The following is a 27984-nucleotide window of genomic DNA, read 5'->3' as shown; positions in this document are numbered from 1 at the left end:
ACACACACACACACACACAAATCTGTGCACACATACTTCATTTTCATTGTCTTATCACATGGCCATGACATTCACACAGACACACGCTGAATTTATCTTTGTTTCCAGCCATTGTCTTTGTTTGTCTGTAGCTAGTGTGTGTGTGTGTGTGTGTGTGTGTGTGTGTGTGTGTGTGTGTGTGTGTGTGTGTGTGTGTGTGTGTGTGTGTGTGTGTGTGTGTGTGTGTGTATGTGTGTATGTGTGTGTGTGTGTGTGTGTGTGTGTGTGTGTGTGTGTGTGAGTGTGTGTGAGAGCAGGAGAGAGAGAGAGAGCTGCTTGTTATAGTGATGGAGTGTGTGTGTGGGCTGCCGAGTCAAGCCTGTCCTCTCCGCTTTCATAAATCTGCGTTGGATGAAGCTCTCGAGCCATAAAACGCATCGATCGCCATCCTTCACACACACACATGCTCTTCCCACTGGGTAATCCTGCTTTCTGTAGGAACGTTGTGTCTTGTTGAGTGACTTTTGAATGCACAAGTTTGTCCTAATATAAATGGATAAAGACGGCACATGGCAAACAGTCAACTATATATAGTGTAAACACATCTCCATGTTTTTAATGAGTCATAGTGTGGATATGACTCCAGATGTTGACCTATAGCTGAACGTTTGGTCTTAAAGTGTGTTTATATCTATGTTTGTGTCGGACTTGTGTTTTGTGAGTTTTTACATTTCCAGTCCAGTTAGTTTTTTCATAACGGAGCGGTTGGCCCAATCCACGTGCCGTGCCTGCCTGGAGAATCTAGGACACACATAGCGACTGACTGTTCTCACACACTGACATACTTTGCTGTTGTTATTGTGGCCAGTGATGTGCAGTTTAGCAGAACACACTCTTTTTTGTACTCTACACACTCCTTTTTTTTTTAGCTCGGTGGTTTTATAGCCCTCAAGACTTCTCAGTTATGTTTCAATTAAGTATTAACTTAGGTGTTCAGATGTTTTGGATGATGTTGCCCCCTGAGAGAAACAGTGTAGATACGTATGTTCAAATAGTGTGTATAAAGTCTGCCTCGCTATGAAATGGACTTGATAAACACATACATGAAACATATTGTTCGCATACCTTCAAAGTCTTTTTGCGTCAGAACCATTCACGACTAAAATGTACTGAATTGAATGAGAAGGGCTAAAAACATTTATCATCCACTTCTGGCTTCTGGGCGAGTGCTGCAATGTAAAATACGGCCTTCATGGATGCATAGATAAATCAGAGTGGAGTCAGGCCTCACTGATGTGAAATGAACGTGACAGTAATATACTGTTACAATAACATACACATCAAATATTAAAACACTCTCCCTTTCTTAGTCTGTAATGGATTACTTCTTGTATCCTTCAAAAATTCGTTCATATCTGAACGCGCGTTAGTTTTTGTATGTGATAGCTGGAGACATATTTCTGGATGATTTGTATCTCAGTACAAAATTTAGCATTTGGATTTTTGTAAAAGTCTAAGGATGGTTATTTTATCTATGTGAAGATTTGCATGTGAAGTTGGCTTTGAGCAGACTTTTTGAGAGTCATAAAGGCTTCAGTGGTTTATGTATTTATTTATTTTTTGTATTTTTGGGTCAATGCAATGAAATTCATGCGCACTTGTTAATATCTCCTCTTCTCTGTCTTCAGGTAACAGGTTTTTCCTGACATCATATGGGGCCCTCTACATATCTGACGTTCAGAAAGAGGACGCCCTCTCTACATACCGCTGCATCACCAAGCACAAATACAGCGGAGAAACCAGGCAGAGCAACGGGGCTCGTCTCTCTGTGCTGGGTGAGTATGAGCATTTGTGTAAGTTTGTTGGGCAATTGACCGTTCGCAAAGACCCGCCCCCTTTAGTTACTGTTGCTATGTCCGACAAGCCATGGAGCTCTCGCACCACACACATTCTTACGTAGAGAATATATCGTGGAACACTAACAACAGACCAACAGACAGGACAGAGCAAGTTACTTTCGGTATGAAACAAAATCTCAAATTTGAATTTTTTTTAAAGAAATGTTAACAATAAATACCGTTTTGTGGCTCTTTAATGTGTTGTGATCGCTATAGTGCGTCAGTTAAAGCTACACGTGAACCAATAATCTCTTCCTTCTAGTTCATTGATAAGCATCAAATTAACATGAATGAACACTAAAATAAACGTTTTTCAAGGTCAAGTCCACCGATGTTAATCTACTAACTCTCCTGACTGCTTTGTCGGACAAAAGGGCAGATTCAGTCAAATTTGCGGCGGAGGGTGAATTGATATTTTTGTAATTTTTGTCAATCATAAGGGCTTTTCACACTGTGCTTAACCCTGAGTTATCTGCATTTTAAACACTGATTTTAACCATGTGTAAAATAGCATTTCGCATTTGTAATTTAGATGCTGGGTTAGCCCCGCTTTTTACCCAGGGTTATGAAACCCTGCTCTGGAGCGAGGTTAGCACCGCTTTTGTAAATTATGAAACAATGTGGTGTTAGAATGTTTAACATCTAGGTGCTTAGCAACCATCAACCAATCATGAGCTTTGGGCAATCATGAAAACACACTGCAACGTACAATATATAAACAGTTGTTTCAGTGTATGGTAGAAATGTCAAAGGGTGATGGAAAACGTGACAATTGGAGTGAAGGAGAGACCGTTTCTATCTTAGCTTTTATAGTTTGAAAAGTTCACTCATAAAAAAAAACCCTTGATATTACAGTCAGCAATGTGTTATATGAGGACTTACAATGCTAGAGCCTTTATGTAAACCAGTCACATGCTGCGTTTTTCCAGTCAGTAACACTGACTCTACAGATATGCAAATAAGGACTTTAACCCGGGGTTTAGGAATGTGCAGTGTGAAATGGCAGTTTATGAATACCTGGGAATAACTGTTAACCCCGGGTATAGTATGATCAGTGTGAAACTTGAATAAAGATAACCCAGGATTCTGTTTCTCCGGGGTTTAGAATGACCCAGGGTTATATATTTTAAGTGTGAATAGTCCTATAGTGCACTAACCATATAATACAACATTTTAGTTGTATAATTGGCTGCTTTAATATAAGTCAAAGGATCTTGCAGATGGTTGTAATTTTGTTAAACATGATAAATATTAGCTGCGTTTCCACTGTAGGAACTTTCCCCAGGAACTAGGGACTTTGGGGTGTTACTCTGTGTGTTTCAACCGCAGAGAACAGGGTCTAATTGAAGTTCCGGGTAAATATTTCCCCCTCGAAATGGCCCTGCTTGTGAGGTAGTACTTCTTCAAAGTTCAGGAACTTTCGGGGGTTTAACTTGGGTGCTGAACATGCTGATTGGTTAAATTCATGCAGCATTTTGATTGGTCGACTCAAGCATTTTAGCATTTTATTTCAACCACTATTTTTAATAGTCTGTTGCAGTGCGTGCAGTAAGAGGTGATTGCTATTCGAATCATACAACCAATGTAATATTGTCGGATGTAGTCCTACGTCAACGAACTAATCTTCACGGTACTTTAGACCGCGATGGAAACACAGACAGCAGCAGGTCTGGGGGAAAAAAAGAGTTCCTAGGAAAACAGTATTTGTGACAAATTGTTCTGGGTAATTATGGTGGAAATGAAGCTATTTTCTACATTTCATTCAGACTATTAGAATTAATCAGGCAGTTTTGCTAATGTATCTTTGAGATGTATGTATGTAAAGTACCTTAGTTGTTATAATTGGATAAAATTGCTTGGTTTTAGAACTTTCTCTCTTTCCTTTAGACCCCACTGAATCCCCGCCTTCTGTGATGGACAGTTTCCAGTCAGGAGAGGTACAAGTGGGGCGCAGCATAGAGTTGCCTTGCATCGCCTCCGGTTACCCAAACCCCACCATCCGCTGGCTGAAAGATGGGAGGCCACTTCCAGCTGACTCTCGTTGGACGCGGCGACTGACCGGCCTCACAATCAGCGATCTCCGCCTGGAAGACTCCGGAAACTACATCTGTGAAGTCACCAACAGCTTCGGCTCCAAAGAGGTCACAGGACACCTTAATGTCATCGGTAAGGAGAAAAAGGAAATAAAGGGAAAGCGGGGAGTGACAAAAAGAAGAACTAGTAGTCGGGTAGGTTTTTCAAATGTTACAAGCTTACAAAATAAGTCCTTGTTCATCATGGAACCACGTTCCTGAACTTGGATTTTAGGGTAAGACATAGGCATAGGGATAGGGCTGCGACTGGAGCTTTAACACCATTCTTATGAGCCTACGAATAGGGTTTAGGATCATGTTCGCTCGACTAGAATGTTCTTTCAGGACCAACAGAATATCCAGGAACATGTATACTTGGCATAATCTTGTTCTTTTCAACCTTTAGTAAGAGTAGGGTTAGAACTGTTTTTCTTTGACTGGGATGGTCTTCCAGAACTAACAAAAGAATTTAGAATGTGCAACTGCAAATCAATAGTGTCCTCATCCTTGTTTCTGGAGATAAACCTTCCTACAGAAAGATTAGTTCTGAAATTGCTTTCAGTTAACCTACCTGTGTTTTTCAACTGAATCCGAAGAACTTGATTTGGCTCAGGTGTGTTGGAGTTGGAACTCCAGGAACAGGGAAGAGAACACTTGTCCCAGGGTTTTGGCTTCCCTTAAGAAGTACCCACCATTTGAAGTAGAAGGATTAACCCAATCATGAAAAAACAGGGCCTGGAGTTTATGGAGTGATTTGTTTGTCCATCTCTTACAAATTCCTGGAATATCCACAACCTTTTATTTGAAGGAGAGGGTTCAACACCATGCCATCGGACCAATTTAATGCCCCATATCTCATGTGCAACTGTGTCATATGGAGAAAGAGATATTGAACGGAGTATACTATAGAGTGAGCTTTTAAGCACATTTGTGTTTAAGTGATTTTGGCACACTGATAGGCCTCTGCCACCTTCTCGCTGACTTACAGAGAAATTTATATGAGAGGACAGGAAGACTGTTGTGGCCTCTCCAGTCTGACCCCTGTTCTACCAGGAATGTGTGTATGTGTGTTCAAGCAAGAGAGAGATCTTAGACCAGTTGGATGGTATTAGCTGGAGTCTTAATGTGAAAGGAAGAGGGGAATAGAAAAATGGGAGGTGGGGTGGACATTTGGACGTTTAGCCGGTGGGCACATCACACCAGTTTGCTCACACAGATTCTGACAGGACAGGAGGGGAGGAGGCCACACACTCACATACATACCCATACACATACTCGCACACACACCATCATGCACTGAGGCCTCCAGCACATAACACCAGCTGCCTTATTGCTCACTGACATTTTCTCTATCTATCTATCTATCTATCTATCTATCTATCTATCTATCTATCTATCTATCTATCTATCTATCTATCTATCTATCTATCTATCTATCTATCTATCTATCTATCTATCTATCTATCTATCTATCTATCTATCTGTCTGTCTGTCTGTCTGTCTGTCTGTCTGTCTGTCTGTCTGTCTGTCTGTCTGTCTGTCTGTCTGTCTGTCTGTCATATATTCTGTCAATAACATATTTATTTAAAGGTTTACCCTCGTACTCAAGCATCTCTCTCTCTCTGTCTCTCTCTCTCTGTCTTTCTTTTTCTCCACAGAGCCTCTGAGAGTCACATTATCCCCCAAGAACCTGAAAACAGGCATCAGCAGCACAGTGATTCTGTCTTGTGCTGTTCAGGGCTCGCCCCACTTTACCGTCTCCTGGTTCCGCAACACAGAACCCATCGTGCCTGACCAGCACTTCTCCATCCAGGGAGTCCACAACGAGACGCTCTTCATCACGGCAGCCCAGAAAAGACATTCAGGGGCATATCAGTGTTTTGCCACTCGTAAGGGTCAGACCGCACAGGACTTCTCCATCATACTGCTTGAGGGTGAGTGGATAATGGGATGGTGGTGAAGGATGTGGTTCGGATTCTAACTCTGCAGTGGTTAGATTTATTTTTTGGCTTTAAAGTTCCAAAGTTAGATTATTATTATTTATCCTAATCAGGCATGATAAGACAAGTTTCCAGTGACATGAACTTTTGCTGTCCATGATGAAAATGAAATACTGCACAAAGCAACACCATAACAGTCAGTGTGTGTGTGTATATATATATATATATATATATATATATATATATATATATATATATATATATATATATATATATATATATATACACACTGTATACGTTTTTAATTTACAGAAACAGAAAGGAACCAAGCAACTGAAAAAAAAAAATATTGTGATTTCCAGCTTTAGAAAGTAGAATGAAACGGTAATAATATATAATTTGATGTTAAAAAAAACATGTTTAAAATGTATAGCTTATTTTAAACTAAGCAAATGTTTTGCTTAAATTATCCACAACCCCCATCTCTGATTTAAGTGCAAATTATTGTACAAATTAACTTTTTTTCAAATTTACAGTGTCATATCTGGTTAGAAAACAGATTCATAGTGCAATTGAGCATTAGTGACATAAAATGTAAAACAATTTAATAACTTTTAAAAAATTGAGCTGTTTATGTGAAATAAACATTTCAGCAGTGTGCCTTCCAAAGATTATAAAGTCTTCTATCTGTTTTCCCTCTCTCTTTTTCCTGTCAGACGGCACCCCACGGATCGTCTCGTCTTTCAGTGAGCGCGTGGTAGCCCCTGGCGAGCCCTTCTCTCTCATGTGTGCGGCCAAAGGTGCCCCTCCCCCCACCATCACCTGGACGCTGGACGACGAGCCGGTAGCGCGGGACTCGGCGCACCGGGCCAGCCAGTACACGCTCTCCGACGGCTCCACTGTCTCGCACGTCAATGTCACCAACCCCCAGATCCGCGATGGGGGCGTGTACCGCTGCGCCGCACGCAACTCGGCCGGTAGCGCCGAGTACCAAGCGCGCATAAACGTAAGAGGTGCCTGTCTACTTTTCAATCTCAGACGTTTAGGGTTATAACCCGCCACCTCCCCGACCCCTGAACTCCTCCACCTCATCTCAAGTCCAGACGTCATCCCTTCTGATCGACTCAAGTGTCATTGTATGTGTGTGTGTGTGTGTGTGTGTGTGTGGGTGGGTGGGTGGGGCGGGTGGGTGTATGTGTGTGGGTGGAGCGTCTTATGTTGTTTGTTCATCGCAGCACTGTCACCTGTGCGTCTTCTCATCTTGAACAGCATTCTTTCTACTGTCGGATCATCCGTTTGTGTTCTCTGTATCTTTCCACTTCTTCTGTTTGTCTCTCCATCTGCTGAGTCTTTGTTCCTCTCTTTCACACATACACGGTGTCTCTGTCTCAATGTCGCCGGCTGGCTGGCACACGTGTGGTGTCCTGGCTGTTCTGGGACAGAGTGGAGAGCTGGCAACAGGGAGACACCATCAAGCCAAAGAGAAAAGAGACACGTCAGCTAAGAAACCAGACTGAGAGGAGAAGGGATGAGTTGAAATGGTAGAGAAGGGTAGAAACTGGGGGAAATACTCTGATTGGAAAAGATAAGAGAGAACAAAAGTGGTGAAAAAGGGAGACAAAAACTTAAAGAAGAAACGAGGAGGATGGAAACGAGATTAAACAAGTGGAGCAAAGACAAGAGAAGACGATGCAAATGGACAGTAAATAAACAACTTGAAGGGGAGGGAAAGGAGAAAACTGAGCAAAGACCAGATGAGAGAATGCAAGTTGAGAAGGGGAAGCAGAGTGCAGAGAAGTGAGCGGAGAAGAGTGGAGATAATATAAGATTAGTGGACTTTTTTATTATTAGATGACCAGTGTGAGGGAAAAATATAAATTAGCTTTGAAAAAAAAGTAGTGACTGATCTTTTTTCATATTATGACGTATTGGGATTTCAATATACCTTAGTCAGTGTGTATGCCTTACTCGTTTTTGACAGGGATCAAAACGAGGCTGTAAGGGATAGAATAAAGTGTGTTCAAAGGATTGTGATGTTTAACGATTTAATTGATCAGCTAAAAAACTTCAAGTAGACAAACATGAGCCCAGACCACAAACCCAGTAATAAGTCGCACAGGTATATTTGAGGCAATGGGAAACAATATATTGTATGGGTCAAAATGATCGATTTTTCTATTATGCCAAATATCATTAGGATAATAAGTAAAGATGATATGTTCTATAGAGATATTTTGTAAATGTCATACTATAAATATATCAACAATGTCTTATTAGTAGTAATACGCGTTGCTAAGGACTCATTTGGACAACTTTAAAGGCGATTTTCTCAATATTTTGATTTTTTTGCACACTGAGATTCCAGATTCCAGATCAAATAGTTGTACCTCGGCCAAATATTGTCATATCCTGACAAACCATAAACAAATGAAAGCTTATTTTTTCAGCTGATACATACATCTCAATTTCAAAAAATGTACCCTTATGACTGGTTTTGTGGTCCAGGGTTACAAATCTCCATAAAAGTTGTAAAAATTACATGATCTGGCACTCTCATATAGAGCTTGTCGTTGTAAAGGCCATACATCTATCCCTTACAGCCTCATTTTCATCTGCAATTAATTCAATATGGCATCTAAACTAACGTTGTCTGGCTATCACCAGACCAAGCTTAATTTAAAAATTGAACATTGGTCTGGGGAGTCTGCTCTGTATTTTCTACTGCACAAGAGGCGTGATAAATGAGCATAATTCAAATGACTCTGTATGCAATTGGATAGTACTTCAGCCAATCAGACCACAAGAGGCATGATAAAAAGGCAATGACCCAATGCTTCTCTATCCGTCATCGTGTCAAACCCGCCAATAGCACGCCAGGTGGATAAGCCAGCCTGTGATTGGTTCCTGCAAAAGTGTAACAAAAGCAGTAGAAATGAATGTACAGGTTTCCAGACTGAGTTGCAGGACGAAATCAAATCGCTGGCTGATCAGGCTGGGTTTACCCAGTCTAAACCTAACTATGTTCAATAAGTAATGAGTACTGATTATTTCACAGACAAAGTACTCATGGTTACCTTGTTAACTTGAAACTAAGTGCCTTAAAAACTCATTTTAAAATCTGATACGTTTTGGTAAAAGAGAAAAAAAGAGGCCTCCGCTCTGAAATTAATATCTTTTTAAAGATCTGATGCCACTTACCTGAAAATTCCAGTAATTATTACATCCTCAGTAGAGCTTGTTTTATCAACCCAGTACCTTGTAAACAAAGACTTGGACAGATAAAACCCAGTGCGTCATACTCTCGGAAGTTGCGTTAAGCCAGCCAATCAGATTAGGTTTGCCAGATCGAGACAGTTTTGTGCATAATTTGCATCAGACGGTTGGTGAACGGTCGGTGGGCGTGCCGTCTGAGTGAGATTGACTTGTGTTGACAGGCCTGTTGAATTCACCCTCTCTTCCTCTCTCTCTCTCTCTGAAATGTTCAGTTATGACATATCTGTCTGCTTTAAGGAGACATGCCAGAACAATCATCGCAGTGAGAATGAGACCCCTTGCCAGGGAGCCACAGTTAGTGCGCATACACACATCGAATGATCCCAATGCTCATGGACACACTCATATAGTCTTAAAACACCACTGCCTGACTAATACACTCTGACCGCAGTGCGCTCATGAAAACTGACAGCATTGACTTTACCACATACTCTTATCCATCTCACGCACACACATTTATTTTTGAGATGATAGTTTCGCAACACAATATTTAACAAACACAGACACCCGTGAGCAATCAGGCCCATTCTTCCTGTGAACAGGACAATAGAGTTGCTCAGTTACTCTCTGGATCCTTATCTAAGTTCATACATTCATATATTGTGTTTGAGAACAAAAGAAAAATAGAGAAATAGAAAGACAGCCAGAGAATAACTGTGAAGAAGAGAGAAGAGGGATACTGTGCGACAGTCTTCTTGAATAATACATCAGGGTTGACTTGTCAGAGCGGTGACTTCAAAGCACAACGCACGCTGAGCTGAGAGAAAGGGAGAGAGAATAACAGAAGAAGAGAGAGATACGAGGATGAGGAGTGGGCTGTTAGAGGGGATGAGAATATTTGTGTGCATAAAATCTCCATATGCCCCATCGACGATTTATAAGCCGATCCGCCCTCCATTTTGAGGGAAACAAAATGTCCTTCTACGTCTTCTCGTACTTTCGGTTCCTCTTTTTTTACACCTAAGCCACCTTGTCTCCTTTTTACTTTCTGCATCTTCAGGCATTGGCCATTCACATCTTCAGAGTGCTTCACCCTCCATTTGTTTGTATACCCCTCCATCCTCGTGTGTGATCTGAGAGCAGAGTCCTGAAGAAAGCCAGCCCAAAAACAAAGAAAACAAAACAAACACGAATCGGTCATTATTAACCTTTTCAAAATTGGCAACGACTGGTCTTGCTAGCAAGAACCAGAAGCTGTTAGCATATGCTAATCACTTGAAAGGGCATTCGCACTGAAGGTGTTTTGCAGCGACATAGATGTTTCAACAATAGATGGTGATTTGAGATGACGACAAATTTGCGAAAACTGAAAAGTACAAATGCACAGTGATTACCAGATAGTGATGCTCAAGGGATTCATGAAACTGAATTCGAGCAAGACTCGTAGAAGCAATCAACAGCCTGCGTTGAAGCTGGCCTCCTAGCCTGGCTAACCTTGTGTTTAGCTGATTTAGCTGGCATTAAAGGGTTAGTTCACCCAAAAATGAAAATTCTGTCAATAATTACGTACTGTAATGTTGTTTGACACACGTAAGAGTTCATCTTCGGAACACAGTTTAAGATATTTTATATTTAGCCTGAGAGCTTTCTGTTCCTCCATTGAATGAATGTACGGTATACTGTCCCTTTCCAGAAAGGGAATAAAAACATCATCAAAGTAGTCCATATGTGACATCAGTTAGTTAATTAGAATCTCTTGAAGCATCAAAAATACATTTTGGTCCAAAATTAACAAAAACATTTCGACTTTATTCAGCATTGTCTTTTCTTCCGTGTGTGTTTTAAATCCGCAAACAAAGATTTGAATGGTCATGAATCGGCATATCGATTTAGAATTCTGATCGCCAGTGTCACGTGATTTCAGCAGTTTGACACAAGATCCAAATCATGAATCAATACCCTGATTCATAACCGTTCAAATCTTTGTTTGCGAATTGAAACAAACACGGAAGAGAATACAATGCTAAATAAATTCTTAGTTGTTATTTTTGGACCAAAATGTATTTTCAATGCATGAAGAGATTCTAAGTAACTAACTGATGTCACATACGGACTATTTTGATGATGTTTTTATTCCCTTTTTGGAAATGGACAGTATAGTGTGCATACATTCAATGGAGAAACAGAAAGCTCTTAGTCTAAATATAAAATATCTTAAACTGTGTTCCGAAGATGAACGGAGGTCTTACATGTGTCGAATGACATTAGGGTAATATAAGGATAAGCAATTATTGACAGAATTTTCATTTTTGGGTGAACAAACCCTTTAAAAGCTCAAAACAGACCAGCCTATCCAGCTTAGGCTAATTTAAGCAGTTTTTTTCATGAGGTCAGTACAGCGACTTGGCAAACTCCAACAATAAAATCGACGTCAGTGTGAATGCCGCCTCAGACTTCAGACTGCTACTGACCAGTTCCCATACAAAAAGCATTGTAGAATTATTTTTCAAATGTCATTTTTTTAGCTATTTAGTTTATCAAACTTAAATGACTTAGCTATAAGCAGGCTTACATAGCACAGTTTCACTCAAATAATTCTAAGGCCTCTGTTCTCGCAGTCCTCAATCCTTTAAATGTGTATTTTGGGACGTTGCTATGAAATGTGATGTTGTATTTTCACTCTGCCTACACAAACACATTAGGTTAGTATTTTATTAAGATTACGCCGCACATAGCATTACTATTAAATCCATTAACTTGGCATATTAATGTAACTGCAAAAACACACCTCATTCAGTTGCTGAATTTATAAAGGCATGGTTTGCATGTGCCTTTGTGCCAAGCTCTGATCAAGGATACGTTACAAGCCACATTGAAACTTTAGATGCAAACACCTATTACACCTCAATCTGTGCTGTGAAGACCAAGGGCATTCTAACCCCCCTCCTCCCCCTCCACCACTCACTCTTCTGCTTTCTTCCTCCAACATTTCTCCCTTCTTTACCCAAAATATCCATGCAAAACCTGGTCTTCCATCTCCCACTCTTTCTCAAATCCTTTTCTTTTACCCTTTTCTACCCGCCACATTCTCCCTCTTTTTTGTCTTCCTCTCTCTATCTACCTCTATCTCTCTCTCTCTCTTCCTTGCTCTTGCTTTTCTCTCTCTTGCAGGTCCTCCCAGTATCCGGGCCATGCGGAACATCACAGCCGTGGCCGGTCGCAACACTTTCATTAACTGTCGTGTGATTGGTTACCCCTATTACTCCATCAAGTGGTATAAAGACATAGTGCCGTTGCCAGACAACCATCGTCAGGTGGTGTACGAGAACGGCACTCTGAAGTTGAGCGATGTGCAGAAGGGCATGGATGAGGGAGCGTATCAGTGCAGTGTGCTTATCCAACCCCAGCTCTCCATCAGCCAGACTGTCTACGTCACCGTCAAAGGTTAGTGCTTGCTACCGATTATTTTGGGGATGTTTATGTCACAAGTTTTTTAGATGAAAAGTTATCACAAGTTATCCAGGGATAATGCTGTGTTTGTGTGTGTGTTTGTGCTCTTGACTCTTTAACTCCGCCCACTGCATGCCTCCATGAGTTTTCAGAAAGAACCAGTACAGCGTATCTGTCTTTTATAAATATTATAAAACTAAAGACTCTTCGGAGATATGAAGTATGCAGTACTTCTCTATAGATACTCATGATTAACATGAGATTGGCAGAAACTGTGTATATTATGTACCCTTTAAGCCTGATCCTTTTTACGTCCGCTGTCACGCAGGTGTAGTGCAGTATGTACCATAGATCTATATATACCTAGATTCCTCATTAGCGGTTGTTTCTGTGAACCGCTATACCATATTGGAGCGATCAAAACTGGTCCGTGAACCTACTAGAGCAATTTAACTGCCTACAAGAGTAGGTAGACACATGAATGATAATATATGTCTTTATCTGATTTCAAACTAACACAATACAAACGAAAGCTGTGGTCACACTTAGACTTATAGCATGAGGAAAAAAATTATATGACATCATGCCCTGCCGCATCTTTTTTATAAAGATGAATTCAACATATTCAAAAATAATACACACAAAATGTAAAAAATATACAATCTACTCGACTTTACTGCAAAAAGTTATTTTAATTCAGTTAAGAGGTTACATCGTGACATATCAATCTTCTACTGGTCACACATCCTCACCAAGCGGCAACCATAGTTTCAGTTGAAGCCACTACGGAAGTGAGTTAAACTGCAGTTCCTTGACTGTCCACTAGAGACCGGCTCCAGAAGGTAGCAGAATCTCATTGAGCCCCATGTTAAAATGCCCAAATTTACAGTAGAAAAAAACATATTTATAGCCTGGTACAAATTGTGGTTTTGGTCTATATGACTAATTTTGCCCTTCATGACAACTGTAAGTGAGATGAATTTTTATATAACTCATTCGTTTACTCGGTCCTTGAGGGCCACTGTCCTGCACAGTTTAACTCCAACCCCAATCAAACACACCTGAAACAGCTAATCAATGCCTTTAATTGATTAGCATTGATTAGCTGTTTCAGGTTTGTTTGATTGGAGTTGGAGCTAAACTCTGCAGGACAGTGGCCCTCCAGGATCGAGATTGGGGACCCCTGGTTTACTTTATATAAAGCCTTAAAGTTCTGCATGATAAATGGCGTGGCTACTTTGATAAGTAGATAGCCATTTATCTGCTGCCTGTTAGTCATCACGTCATCTCAGCTCCGCCCACGTCCCACCGCTTTGCCCTTTTTCTGTTATCTGGGCGTGACTCGCGATGACACGTTGCCAAGATGGCAACGGCCAGCTCGTCTCTACTTCAGAATGGCTTAACGGAATCCTATGGGTGATGTCACAAACACTATGTCTATATTTTTTTAAAGTCTATGATCCTCACACGATGCAAATTCGCAGGTCAGAGTTCACCAAACTTGAACTTTAAGTTTTCACAAGAGCTTCCATTTCTGATATATTCGAATGCATATAAATTGTAGTCAAAAAATGCAGTGTGACCACCCCTGAAGGTGTCAGCTTACATGACATTAAAAAGTGATCATAAAAGTAAAAACATTAAAAAGTACCATAGTAAAAATCTGCACTATTGAGTTAATACATATGGAAACACAATCCAACACATTCTCGCCTGTGAAAGATTATCACATTTATGTTTCGCAACCAGAAGATGTGCAATGTTGTGGCATCATTGATTCTTACTGTAAGTGGCGTAAAAATCTCCAGTATGGCAGGCATGTCGAGGTGTGTGTAGCGGTCATCTACGTATACTTTCTATGGTTTGCACCTTCAAGTGGGTTTCCCAGCTGCTATCAAAAAAAAAAAAGCAGAAACTCAAATGGCCAACAACCAATGAGGAATGTTCTAGCATATCATGCTAGCATGTCACATGTTCAGGCTTCTATGTTTAACATATGTTGAACATCACGCGAAAGTCATTTATTTTACAGATTTTTTTTTTTTCTTCCAGGCTATCAGACTTTGTTGCTATGGGTTGCCACTTGCCACAAATTGGCATTCTGACACTATGAGCTTTCAAACCTTAAATCCAATTTATTTTATTTTATTTTTTTGCAATTATTATGCGAATTGTACATATTACTATAGAAATTGTTATATTGGATATTATGGGGATAGATGCTCTTTGTTTTATACATTTGAGCCTCAAGTATCGGATCGGAACTCTATATCGGCAGATACTCCATATTCAATGATTCTGATTGGTTGGATTGATTGGGACAGCCCTAATTTTTGGCTCAACCGACTTTTGTCCAAAAGATCTTCAATTGTAGCGTTTGACATTTCCTACTCTTGAGCGGGCTGCTTCTGATCTGATACCCACAATAGCCAATGAGATGGATTTTGCGTGGATTTTGCAAATTCGACTGGATTTTGCGTGCTTCTCTATAGCTGAAACTTGAGCCATAAACATGCCACAAATGTATTATAGACTGGTGAAGTATTGAGAAAGAAGTCACCCAAATTTTCTGTTTTTGTTTTTCTTCTGTAAAACAAAACTCACGGCAGAAGAACCAGCTGAGAATGTCGATCGTCTACCATTTGTTTTTCTTCTCAAATCGCGTTTGATCCTCGTCTCACTGTGAAAATGTTACTTCAGTCGAGAGCTGTGTGGTCTTGCAGTCCTGACATGTGTGTATTCGGAGGATTATAATGCTAAAAATCAATTGAAACTGCCCTTATGTCTGTGGTCTCCCACAGTTTTAAAACCCGTTAAGGTTTGAAAATCGTCTAGTGTGTCCCAGGCCTTTTAAAGTCACACTGGATTTATTGTACACTTCAGCTATCCAAACTTTTTTTAAAGATTGGAAAAAAATTGACATCAGATTAATGCATTGTTGAGACTCATTAGATTTATTTTGAACTAATGTGATTAAACAACATGTTCACACTAAGTCTGAAATATTGTACTGTATTTATGCATTTTCATTCTGTTTTATTTTCTTCCAGTTGTTGGTTCTTTTTTAATTGTTCTGAACGATTCATTCAGGAGTACAAAAAATAGACTGGGTGTGAATCGTTTTAGTGTGAAACGTTATTTTTTATGTAATTTAGTAACATTGGATTTGGTGTGAAGAGGCCGCACTGAGAGGATTTTTGGACTTGAGCCTAGTCAGCAGGGTATCTTGATTTTTTTTGGAGGATTTCCAAAAAAACCCATTTGAGGTTTGGCTTTTCTTGGTAACATGCTTCTTCAATAAAAGGATGCCCACTGCACAGCATTTCATCTTTTACATTTCAAGTGTGGCGGTTTATTGCAGCAAAATGAGTGTGTTTTGGTAGACGGAGTGTGTTTTGCATTAGAATGAGTGTATATTTAAGCTGTAGGCGGGTGGTGAAGGTTGGGATGGTCTTTCCCATCCACTGGCACAAAGACCCTGAGAGAAAGCACACCACTAATAGCCTCTGATTAACAGGATTACAGGCCTTCTGCAGCATTACAACCATTCATCAATTACCCACTGTACTTAGCATGTGTATATGTGTGGGGGTGTTATTTTCAGCATGTTAAATCTAAATAAAAGGGAGGTCACTCTGATGTTGGGTTTTGAATCTTCACTTCACCATGTGTGTCCATACAAGGGGCTACAGCGCCTGGTACAAAGACAGCGAGGTCTAGTGTGTGCGTTTGCATGAGTGTGTGTGTGTGTACCGGTACAACCGAACACTGACTCCAGTGTGAAGTCAGTATAGTGTGCTGCTTGTCTTGTCATGTCTCTGATTTAATTAGCTGAATTTTAACGAGCCCCAGATTAAATCCCCCAGATGTCTCCGATGGAGCCCCCCACCTCTGTTTCCATGGCAATGCCATTATTCCCCATGCCAATTGGGCTCTAATTAGAGCAGCTATTATGGGCTGGAGGGGTGGGATGTGTGCGAGCGTGTATGTGCGTGTGCATTTTTGGAGGGTGATGTGGTCAGTATTGCATTGCAGACCATGAAGGGTTCGAATTTTGATACTGAAAATCTCTCACTTGCTCTCTTCCTCCATCAGTTCCTCCCCTCATCCAGCCCTTTGACTTCCCTCCCACCTCCATTGGTAAGCTGATGTACATAGCGTGTGTGGTGTCCTCCGGAGACATGCCAATCCGGATCACCTGGAGAAAGGACGGACAGGAGATCGTGTCGGGAACATCAGGAGTCACCATCGAAACCAAGGAGTTCATGAGTTCCCTTCAGATCTCCAAAGTTTCGCTCGAGCACAACGGAAACTACACTTGCATTGCAAGCAACGACGCAGCAACTGTCAGTTCAGAGAGACAGCTCATTGTAACAGGTGAGCAAGAGTTATAGGGGAATGTAGTGGGATTAGATTTTACCAATTAGGACATTTTTCAGGACCAGGATTACTGGGTTAGGGTTTGTGTTAGGGTTAGGACAATGTTCGTTTGACCAAATATTGTCCTTTTTGGCAAAAAACACTCTATTGGGTTCTCCTTTCCTGAAATATATGTTCTTCATTGTAGTTCCCCCTGGTTTTCTGGTTCAGCCCAATAACCAGGATGGGATCTACGGCAAGTCAGAGGTTTTGAACTGTTCTGTAAAAGGGTACCCTCCTCCCAAAGTTGTCTGGAAGCATGCCAAAGGTAACATATTTTGTCATTGCATGTCCAGACATCAATTTCAAGTTTTCATGAGCTGATGATCCAAAACCAAAACTTCTTCATCTTGATTCTGAAGGTATAGGGAACCCCCAGCAGTACCATCCAGTTCCACTGACGGGTCGAATCCAGATCCTGTCCAACGGTTCTTTGCTGATCCGCCACGTTCTAGAGGAAGACCGGGGATACTACCTGTGTCAAGCCAGCAACGGAGTGGGGTCCGACATCAGCAAGAGCATGATGCTCACCGTTAAAAGTGCGTCTGACCACAACATTTACATATTTACACATAATGACATCAGCTCTGTCCAAAAACCTCAATGTCTACAAAGGCATCTATCTTGGTTTTGAAACACTATTCATTGGCAGCAACTCTTCTAAGGGTCATTTATGCAAACAGTGATCCTCACGTGAGGCATGCGACATGCCAATTTTAGTTTATAACAATAGAGTGCAACCACACACTTTTTCAGTAGCCTTGGTACCAGAAGTAATTTTCCCATTTCTCCATAGGAGTTCTTCAATAAAGAGTTCTGAGCTGTGAACCAAAGTAAACCAACCAGTTTAGAAAAATGTGGATGGGCAAGTTTAAATTAGCAAAAGAAAAAAAATGTAAGGATGTGTGCTTAAAAAACTTTATGAGGAAATGAACTAATCATCTCATTAAACATTTTAAATGTCTTAATCAAACTAAAACAATAGAATGATTTAAAACTATAATAACGCAGGAAGAAATAGCTAAAAACAGTGTGTTTATGATTATGATCATTTATATAACATTTATATAACATAATAACAAATACCTATTTGCATTATCAAGCAGCATAATGGACAGTTTTTGTATAGCTAAAATAACTGGAAAAGACTATAACACTATATATATATATATATATATATATATATATATATATATATATATATATATATATATATATAAACACAAATATTGAAAGACATATGAAGTGTTTAGTTGGAATTAGCAATACATTTCCTTGATTCCATCTGACTTCTTAAATACAAATTCTGAGATTACCCTCTTGTGAAGATACATACAGTACTGCTTTTGATTTTGGGCAAAATACATTTTCATATTAACTTATAATAATAAATAAAATTTCACATAATTTTTCTGCATAATCTTTGCCTTACATGTAGCTCATTAGGTTTCAGGGCATAGCTGTAGAATCCTTTGCTAGAATCTTTGAATATCAGCAAATATACTGAATCTCTTATTAAACCATGGCATAAAAATAAATCCATATTTTGCATTCCCGTCACAGTAGATTTGAGGAATTTTGAATGTGATTTGACCTGCAGTCTTTGGGGTTGTTTGCCATGGTGTGTGTATTTGAGGTCTTTGTTTAAGAACGGCCCTCAGATGGGCTTTCACGTCTCAGACTGATGCCTGCGGGAAGGGTTTGGGATGCTTGAGTGGACACACTCACACCCAACACACCACCTCTACACACACACACACACACACACAGATCCACATACACCTGCATCTGTCACACTTTGTCACTCAAACTAATGACCCAGGTTATGATATATCCGTCACACTGAGGCAAGAAATACAAGAAGCCTTTGACTTTTTTTATATAGTAGCTAGAATTGCTAGGTGTGTGTGTGTGTGTGTGTGTGTGTGTGTGTGTGTGTGTGTGTGTGTGTGTGTGTGTGTGTGTGTGTGTGTGTGTGTGTGTGTGTGTGTGTGTGTGTGTGTGTGTGTGTGTGTGTGTGTGTGTGTGTGTGTGTGGCTCTCAATAGGAGTGGCAGTGGTAAAACAACAAATTCAAGTGTACCCAGCTCATTTAGAGTAATAGAACATTACAATGGAATCCGTAAGGCCATCTCATGACTGATCGTTAGATCGGACACACAATCTGTTCTATCCACATCCATATTATTGATCCCTCACATAATGTAGAGTGCTGAAAACTCCCATCCACGCAACACTGCCCTAGGCTTCAGTTACAGTCCTGACCACTTTTAAACAAACCTCATCCACTGGTGTATTCATTAACAGCCAGAACATTCTACCCTGGTGAATCTTATGAAGAAATGTCCGGGTGGTATTTCACCTTATAATCAAAAGAAGAAAAAATAAGAGCATATATTTATAAATTCATATATGGAGCCTATTTTAGAGTTTTTTTCATTTTCTTTCACCCCAATTATTCATCATTATTGTAATGTGAAATAATTTCATTCTAAATAATGTTCTGTGATGCTTTAAGTTCTCATTATTGTATTTGGCATTATCACTTACACAAAATATTATTTTATTAACATTATAATAATCAAATTTGCTTTTACAATTTTTTATATATATATATATATATATATATATATATATATATATATATATATATATATATATATATATATATATATATATATATATATATAATTGTAAAAGTAAATTTGATAATTTTTAATAAAATAACATTTTGTAGTAAGGTATATAAGTAAGAATACTTATATTGCAAGCATACATTTTTGCTTAATTGGCAATTGTAAATTGGCAATAGCCTAATATGTATTTATTTATTTATCATTATTTTGGGGTGAAATGTAAACTATGAAAATTATTACTATGATATATTTAACAGTGGATTCGTCTCCTCCCTCTCTCTCTCTCTCTCTCTCTCTCTCTCTCTCTCTCTCTCTCTCTCTCTCTCTCTCTCTCTCTCTCTCTCTCTCTCTCGTGTTGGTGTTATTGATTGAATCGTTCCTCTGTTCTGCCTCCCTCAATTCTATCCGTTTCACTCGTTGGAAGGGAGGGAATGAATAAGTGATGAAAACAAAACAGCGGAACCCTCCTCAGATCGATAGTATGGTGTGTGTGTGTGTGTGTGTGTGAGAGAGGCAGCACTAGAGAAGAGTTACTCAGGAGGATTGAGTGAGCGAGAGAGTGTGAAAAAGTGATTGAGGAGTTGAAGAAATGCACACACTAACGCTCACCGCCCCGTGTCACAAGAACACCCGTTGTCGGGTTAAAGTCACACTGACCTCTGCCTGTTTTTAAATTCATTCTTTCCTTCACATTTATTTACCTCCTGTCCTCCTATACCATCTTTTCAATTCAGTTCCGGCTATGATCACATCCCACCCAAACACCACCATGGCCATAAAAGGGCAGAACAAGGAGTTAAACTGCACCGCCCGGGGTGAGTACCCCATCATCATTCGCTGGGAGCGAGGCGACACCGTTATTGACCCCGACCGCAACCCTCGGTACTCCATCACCACCAGCCCCAACGAGAAAAGCGATGAAGTTATCTCCACACTGAAGGTGAGACGCACACACATACATGTATGATGTCAGTGAAGGAGTACCGTAAAAGCGAAAGGCAGTCTTGACAGGTCTCCTGACAGGTTTCCTAGTAGACCTTTAACATTCTTTTATTTTTGCTTTTGCTGTTTGGTGGTATTTGTTTGTGTGTTTATAGGTATCAATATTATAATTTTGATAAACGGTTTTATATTCTGACCTGCAATTTACTTTAATCTGCATTTAATGTATGAAATGTTATTTTTATTATGAATTTGAATTTATATTAGTAGTATTACTTACAGTTAGGGAAGTATTTTAAAATTGAAAGCACTTTTACATTCTATACATTCAATCAATACATGAAGTAAAACTCGAAATGAGGAAGAGATCTAAACATCATCCCTCTCAAACACTTTCTCTCTTCTGCAGCTGAAGCCAGCGGAGCGCGGGGATTCCGTCTTTTTCTCCTGCCACGCCATCAACTCATACGGCGAGGGCCGAGGGCTCATCCAGCTGACGGTGCAAGGCAAGACAATCAGCCATGAACAACATGCTCACATCTTACATGATACTCCTTATCTAGAGACACAAAATCAATAATTTACCTCCCGGCCCCAAGCCACCGCTTACTCTTCAGCCTCTCTCTCTCTCTGTCTCAATCTCCTCCATCTGTTTGAAGTCTATTTCCACTTTGTTTCGCAGAACCCCCTGACCCCCCAGAGCTGGAAGTCCGAGAGGTAAAAGATCGGAGTATGAACCTGAGGTGGACGCAACGGTTTGACGGCAATAGCATCATCACCAGCTACGACATTGAGTACAAGAACAAATCCGGTGCGGCATTGCTTTGTTTCCATTTCAAGCTTGGATGAATTACATTGTGAACGTGCATTAAATATGTATTTGTATGTCAGAAGAATATGTAGCGAATAAGCTCAGACTGTGAGAAGATAAATGGGATGTGAACGGATTTTTGCGCTATTGCGACTCGAGTGCATTGCCTTATTTTGCTCTTTGTACGTCTGCTTTTATCCTAGTTTCCCATGCGTCACTTGTTATTCATATCCATATGATTTGACCTGTAAACAGTCCTTTTTGCATGCTAACAAACATAATGTTACAGAACAGCCCGGATGGAGATGTAGTAATGTATCCGTGTTATTTTGTTCTTGTCGTAGACCCATGGGAGCTGAAACATGCCACCCGTAAGATCTCGCCCACCAACAACCAGGCCAACATAGTGGAGCTCCACCCGGCTTCAGTGTACAGCATTCGCATGTACTCCTACAACAAGATCGGACGTAGTCAAGCCAGCAAAGAGCTGACCATCAGCACAGAGGAAGCACGTACGTACACACAAACTCATATTCACAAAGCATAAAACTCTTTGCTTAAAACGCTAGTTTACCAAAACGTGAACAAAATCTGGCATAATTTACTCACCTTTAAACATGCTGTTCCAAACCTGTACTTCCTTCCGTGGAACAAAAAAATGAATTTTTAAAGAATTTACTGGCCATTCTTTTCCATACTGTTGTCACTGAATCAATGGTCGAGTCACAATGGTTAAAAGCTCACTGGAGGGGAAGATCAGTGAATGATAACTTCAGTCATCATATGACTTGTACTTGGAATTTAGCGCCTAATTCATATAGGACACCATTATCATACACCATTTTTGAAGCTTACAAGTACCAGTCCCCTGTCATTGTAGTTACATAAGCTCCTATTGTGTTTCACAGAAAAAAAGAAAGTCATACAGATTTGGAATTATTCCTTTTAATAATCTTGTGACATCACATGGTTCTCTTCTCACAGCTCCTGATGGGCCACCCATGGAGGTGATTTTACAGCCAATGACTTCTCAGAGTATCCGTGTCACCTGGAAGGTAAGCTTGCGACTTCTAAACTTGACGATTCTTTGGACTTTAGAGTTTTAGACTTGCGTCACTCTTCTTTTCTCTTCACTCCACCCAGGCACCTAAGAAAGAGCTCCAAAATGGAGTGATCCGTGGCTATCAGATCGGTTATAGGGAGAATGGACCGGGCAGTAATGGACAGTATAGTATAGTGGAGATGAAAGCCACAGGTGACAGTGAGGTGTACACTCTGGATAACCTGAAGAAGTTTGCTCAGTACGGCGTGGTGGTCCAGGCGTTCAACCGAGCTGGAACCGGACCTTCCAGTTCTGAGATCAATGCCACAACACTTGAGGATGGTAATGAAACGCTATCCATCTATCCATTATGCTCTAGGGATTTCTCTTCCGTGTGATTGCGCACGAGTCATGTGTACGGGGCGACTCTGGCCCATGGTCCTCATCCACATGCGTGTCACTGTCATTGTGGCGACAGTGATATTGATGCTGTTAAGGATAATAGTAATAACAACAAGCATAGGAAAAATAATTATAATTAGCCTGTCTGCCGAGGCCCCTCTCCCTGATCCGCTGCTTTTCCTCCCAGTCTAATTATCTGCAGCTGAGCGCATTGTCTCCCCCTCTCTCTTTTCATCTTTCCTCCAGATCCCTCTCTCCGGCTTTCAACTCCCCTCCTCTCGGCTCCCACTCCTCTCTCACTCTCTCTCAAAACACCTTTCATTTATCTCTCCCTCCATCTCCCAACTTCCAATTCCACCCCTACACCCACTTCTGTCCCACTGTATTTCTTCTCCATTCTTATTTTTGGAAATCTCCTGGGTTGCTTTTGTGCCACTGTTGAGTTCTTCCATCACTTTTCCCTGATGACTTTGTTTTTACCTCTATCAGTTGCTTTCTTGTCAAGGTTGTTTCTCTTGTAAAAATTTCCAACCCAAAAATTCAAAACATTTTCCAACTCAACCAAGACGGTTTACCAGATTAAAACCAGGTCTATTTGCTGGTAGTCCAGCCAAATGACAAACTAAACCAGCTTTGACCAGTTAATGATCGTAAAAACTGTACCAGCTGGAAACAATGGGTGCGTTTACATGCACGTTCTTAAGCCGATTATGCTTAATAAGTCGACAATGAACACAGTCATGTAAACGTGGTAACCTGCTTTCTGTTGGCTTATTGAAGTGCGCATGTGTGATAGGTAACAAAAACGCAAACTTAGAGCAGATTTAAATGCATCCAGACAGAGCGAGCTAGCGTTTTGCATGAAATAAGGACATGTATCACAAACGCAGACTCTTTTAAGACCCAGAAAATTGTAAAGATGTGTTCAAGCAGTAGAAGTAGAAGATGTTCAGTCAAAACGCTGCATCTGGACCTGCACGAGAGAATAATATGGGCTGTAAATCTCCCGCTGACACACTTTATTTAACATCACAACTAATGTAAAATTTGAAAAACTCAGAGTCAGATACGGACATTATTAAGTTTGACGTCACTACAAGGAATTAACCCAGTTTATTCATAAAGTCACGTAAACGCGGTTTACTTGCGTTGTCAGTTTACTGATTTGCATGTAAATGGGGAAAACTGATTATTTTTTTAGTTATCAGCTTACTGGTGTGCATGTAAACGCACCCATTGTAAAAGCAGCTACCCCTTTAGAGTGTATTCACTTGAGTACTCTATAAAACAGGGGTGTCCAATCCTGCTCCAGAAGGGCCACTGTCCTGCAGAGTTCAGCTCCAACCAAATTAAACACACCTGAACCAGCTAATCAAGGTCTTACTAGGCATACTAGAAACTTCCAGGCAGGTGTGTTGAGGTAAGTTGAAGCTAAACTCTGCAGGACAGTGGCCCTCCAGGACCAAGTTCGGACACCGCAGCTATAAACCAATCAAACTCAGACCTAAAGTAAAATTGAATCAATGGCAAATGCTGGGCTCTCGTTGAGAATCTGTCAGTCTAGTTTTGTGGTGTATTCCACACCTTTGGCACTAGTTGACCATTTGAGCATGTTGGATCAACGACGAAGCCCGTTGGTGAGAGAGATTACTCTGTTTGGCTGTTCAGCTTAGCAAACCAGTGAATGAGAATTAAAAGGTTTTTATAACAACACTCCTAGCTTATCTGGTTTTCCTTTTTGAATGATGAATATGGACTTACTTCCACGTGCTGGTATGGAGAGTTATTTCCTTTCATGCTGGTGCAGAACGGCCAGGCTATAGAAGGCTGTCATACCTTTTTGTCCCAGATGCCGGCGTCATGAGGTGACACCACGGTTTAGGTCGCTAGCTTTTTGTTGTGTCCAGGCATCGTTGAAAAATGGTCCAAAGACGGATGGTTTGGTTCACTTTACAGAGACCTCTTTGGAATGATTCATTGCAAATATCTGACTCAAACAAATGATTTGTTCATGAATCAGACACGGCTTCTTCTCTAATGAATGTGCCAAGAAGATCTAGGGTAGGTGTCAAGATTTTCAGTGCATCGTGACTTAATTTTTTCCTGTCGCATACAGTAAACCAATTGTATGACTGCAGGAAATATATAGTGTGCAAATTATGTAGACAACTTTCCTGACACTTTTATGGCACTGAGTTCATTCACTTTCATTATATTCACAATAGCAGCCAAGATATTTAAAAAAAAACCTGAAAGAAAGTCATTCGGCTTTGAAATGACATGCATGTGAGTTAATAATTATAGCTTGGAGGAAAGTAAGATGCTAATATACCTGTTCAGTGCATCAGATCCAGAAAGTGAGTGAGAGACTGGATTTTGAGGTGGTATAGCGAGTTGTTGTGGTTGTGAGCGCTCCGTCAAGCCACTCTACTCTAAATGGCAGTTTTAGTGTGGTCCACCAGGGCCAGACAGAGTCGGACCCTAAGGCCTCTTCAAACAAATACCATCATTTCTCCTCTGCTCTCTCTCTCTCCCTCCCTCCTCTCACCGTCTCCTTTACTCGCTCCTCTTCCTGCGCCAGCTGCAGCTGCTCCCTCATAGAGCCAAGCCAGCTTTATCCCTCCTCTATCCCTCCTTTCATCCTGTCGTCCGCACATGCTTTTTCCCTCCCAGCAAGTCACACAGACAGGCTCTGTGTCCCCTCAATAGCGGCATTATTTATTCAGGGACGCAATTTGGCACATCACCACCACCACATTTGCGGTGCATCCGGAAAAAAAGCAAACGCATTTACTAGGTGAAACAGCTCAAGATCGAGATAACAGTAACGTTTCACTTCTCTTCAGCTTCAGAACATGATTGTTCTGTCCTTTTTGAGTGCAGTTACAAGGTTGTTGATGCACTTGGGCCTCACCAAGTGCTCCAATTGCAGTATATTACTGTCATTTTACTATATCCCTGTAATTGTGCTCTTTCACTGCAATTTTTGGTTTCCACTTCACCTATTGTATCTTGTTTCCATCGGTGCCTGAATTATTTTCCCGACGCTTCCTTTGCTTTTATGTGACCGTCTCTTGTTTTCTTTTTCTCTCGCAGTTCCCAGCCAGCCACCCCAAAATGTGCGGGCCATTACTGTGACATCGGACGAGGCAGTGATCACGTGGTCGGAGCCCCCACGGATGACCCTGAATGGGGTTCTGAAGGGCTACCGTGTGGTGTTCTGGTCCCTCTACCCCGATGGAGGTGGGTGCTGTGGGGGCCAGACACTGGGGCTCAACCAGAGTAATTATACGCTACTATTGTTACTCCCTCACTAGCCGCAGTCCCTGTAGAGCGCCCCCTACTGTCCGCCCGTTTATCTGTATCCCAGCCAGTCCAAACCACAGACGATGTACATTTGTGGGTGGACGGAAGTGTGTGTGTGTGTGTTGTCTTTTATATGTAACAGGAAAATGCGAGAAAAAAGTGAATGTAAACATTAAATTTTTGATATGTCCACACAAATATTGTACAAATATTACACTACCGTGCAAAAGTTTGGGCTCGGTAAGATTTTTGTATGTTTTTAAATGAAACGCTCACCAAGGCTGCAGCATTCATTCGATCAAAACATACAGTAAAAACTGTTATTATAATATGTAATAATACTGTGTTGTAAAGCTGAATTTCCAGCATCATTACTCCAGTCTTCAGTGTCACACGATCCTTCAGAAATCATTCTAATATGCTGCTTTGCTGCTCAAGAAACATTTCTTGTCATCAATTTGCAAATGCAGACAAAATATATACTTGTGCGAATTTAAGAATTTGCCTTGTTTTAGTTAAATCGTGACCACAAATTAAGAAATAGTTTCCATGATTTATTAATTAATTCCCTCTTTGTAGTAAATCGTGGCCACATTGTAGTCATTTGTTCCCTTGTTTTGGTTTAACTAAAACGAAGGAGGAATTTGTAGAACTAGAAAATGAATTATTATTTGTGGCCAGACTTTTTTTGTACCTGGACAATATATACAGGCTCAGTATAAACAGTTGTGCTTAATATTGTTGTAATAATGGATACAATTTTTTCACGATTCTTTGAATAATAGACATTTCAAAAGAGCAGCATTTATTTGAAATAGAAAACGTTTGTAATTTTTTTATGTCTCTTTTTATTCATTTAGCTTGTCCTTACTGAACAAAAGTATCAGTTTCTTTCCAAAGAATCTTACTGAGCGCAAACTTTTGATTGGTAGGATAATTTTGTACAATTTAATGGGACCGAAATGGTTCATAAATAGGCCGAATAGTGTCTTACAATTTAAGAGTGTTTTATTTCTAACTGGCTGAAATGTAGTAACAATATGTTTTTTTATTGTTGTTGTTGCTGTTTATTCGGCTATGTGTTACTTACAAAAAAGTACTATGGTGGTAACATGCTACAGTGATGACATATACCATGCACTGAATCTTATTCAGTAGGAATCAAGTTTCTTCAAAGAATAGCATGGCATTTTTATGGTACAGGTCCAAAAATAAATGCTATTTTAACATCTCCAAAGAGCCGTGGAAAAACCTTTTAACTTCTTTATTTGTTTTGCACTCGAACATAAATATCATTGTCTGCTATATATAGCTACAGTAGCAGTGACAAGCAACCTTTTGTCCAGCAAAATAGACTATTTTAGTCTCCCGTTGAATAATACCATGGTACTTTTTTTGTAAGTGGAATGTGTGTAAACATGGTTCCCTTGTGTGATGTGTTCCAATTACACTGCTGTTATTAGTGAGTATGTAAACATGCAGAAGGAGAATCATTCAGTATTTTTCACGTCTCTCAGAATGGGGAGAGATGCAGAACATCACTACCACTCGTGAGCAGGTGGAGCTGAAGGGTTTGGAGAAGTTTACAAACTACAGCATTCAGGTCCTGGCCTACACACAGGCAGGAGATGGCGTCCGCAGCAACGTTCTCTACATACAGACCAGAGAAGACCGTAAGTTCACACACGTGACGTGACCATAGGTCAGTGTGCTTGAATATACTGTGTACACGTACTGTAAAAAACAATAAACCTGTTTCAGAACCTAGTGAGCTACCTTCTAAGACACTACCGCAGAACAAAATTTGAGACCCTGCACATCTCAAACAAGACTCATCACATAAAGTGCAGAAGAGACTAGACTCACTCTTGATTC

The 27984-nt window shown here is 40.4% G+C and overlaps 1 protein-coding gene across 5 annotated transcripts in view; it reads left to right on the top strand.

Annotated features, from left to right (window-relative positions):
• Nucleotides 1-27984, top strand: part of dscaml1 (Down syndrome cell adhesion molecule like 1) — a 166472-nt gene that overhangs the window by 113437 nt on the left and 25051 nt on the right. For 2 of the 5 annotated variants that reach the window (XM_067450992.1, XM_067450993.1), the window contains exons 4-19: nt 1668-1814; nt 3765-4043; nt 5608-5883; nt 6606-6902; nt 12274-12546; nt 16648-16929; nt 17120-17239; nt 17334-17510; nt 20341-20546; nt 20958-21054; nt 21231-21359; nt 21704-21871; nt 22344-22414; nt 22503-22743; nt 25900-26085; nt 27627-27782. In XM_067450992.1, coding sequence (XP_067307093.1) covers nt 1668-1814; nt 3765-4043; nt 5608-5883; nt 6606-6902; nt 12274-12546; nt 16648-16929; nt 17120-17239; nt 17334-17510; nt 20341-20546; nt 20958-21054; nt 21231-21359; nt 21704-21871; nt 22344-22414; nt 22503-22743; nt 25900-26085; nt 27627-27782 — 3105 coding nt within the window. Of the gene's footprint in view, nt 1-1667; nt 1815-3764; nt 4044-5607; nt 5884-6605; nt 6903-12273; nt 12547-16647; nt 16930-17119; nt 17240-17333; nt 17511-20340; nt 20547-20957; nt 21055-21230; nt 21360-21703; nt 21872-22343; nt 22415-22502; nt 22744-25899; nt 26086-27626; nt 27783-27984 lie in introns of those variants that run through there. The other 3 variants (XM_067450995.1, XM_067450996.1, XM_067450997.1) reach the window with 2 other exon arrangements.

This window comes from Pseudorasbora parva, chromosome 8, assembly GCF_024679245.1.
Source record: "Pseudorasbora parva isolate DD20220531a chromosome 8, ASM2467924v1, whole genome shotgun sequence".
NCBI classification, from domain to species: domain Eukaryota; kingdom Metazoa; phylum Chordata; class Actinopteri; order Cypriniformes; family Gobionidae; genus Pseudorasbora; species Pseudorasbora parva.
The sequence above is the reverse complement of the archived record's forward strand: the minus strand, read 5'-3'. Positions and strand labels throughout refer to the sequence as shown.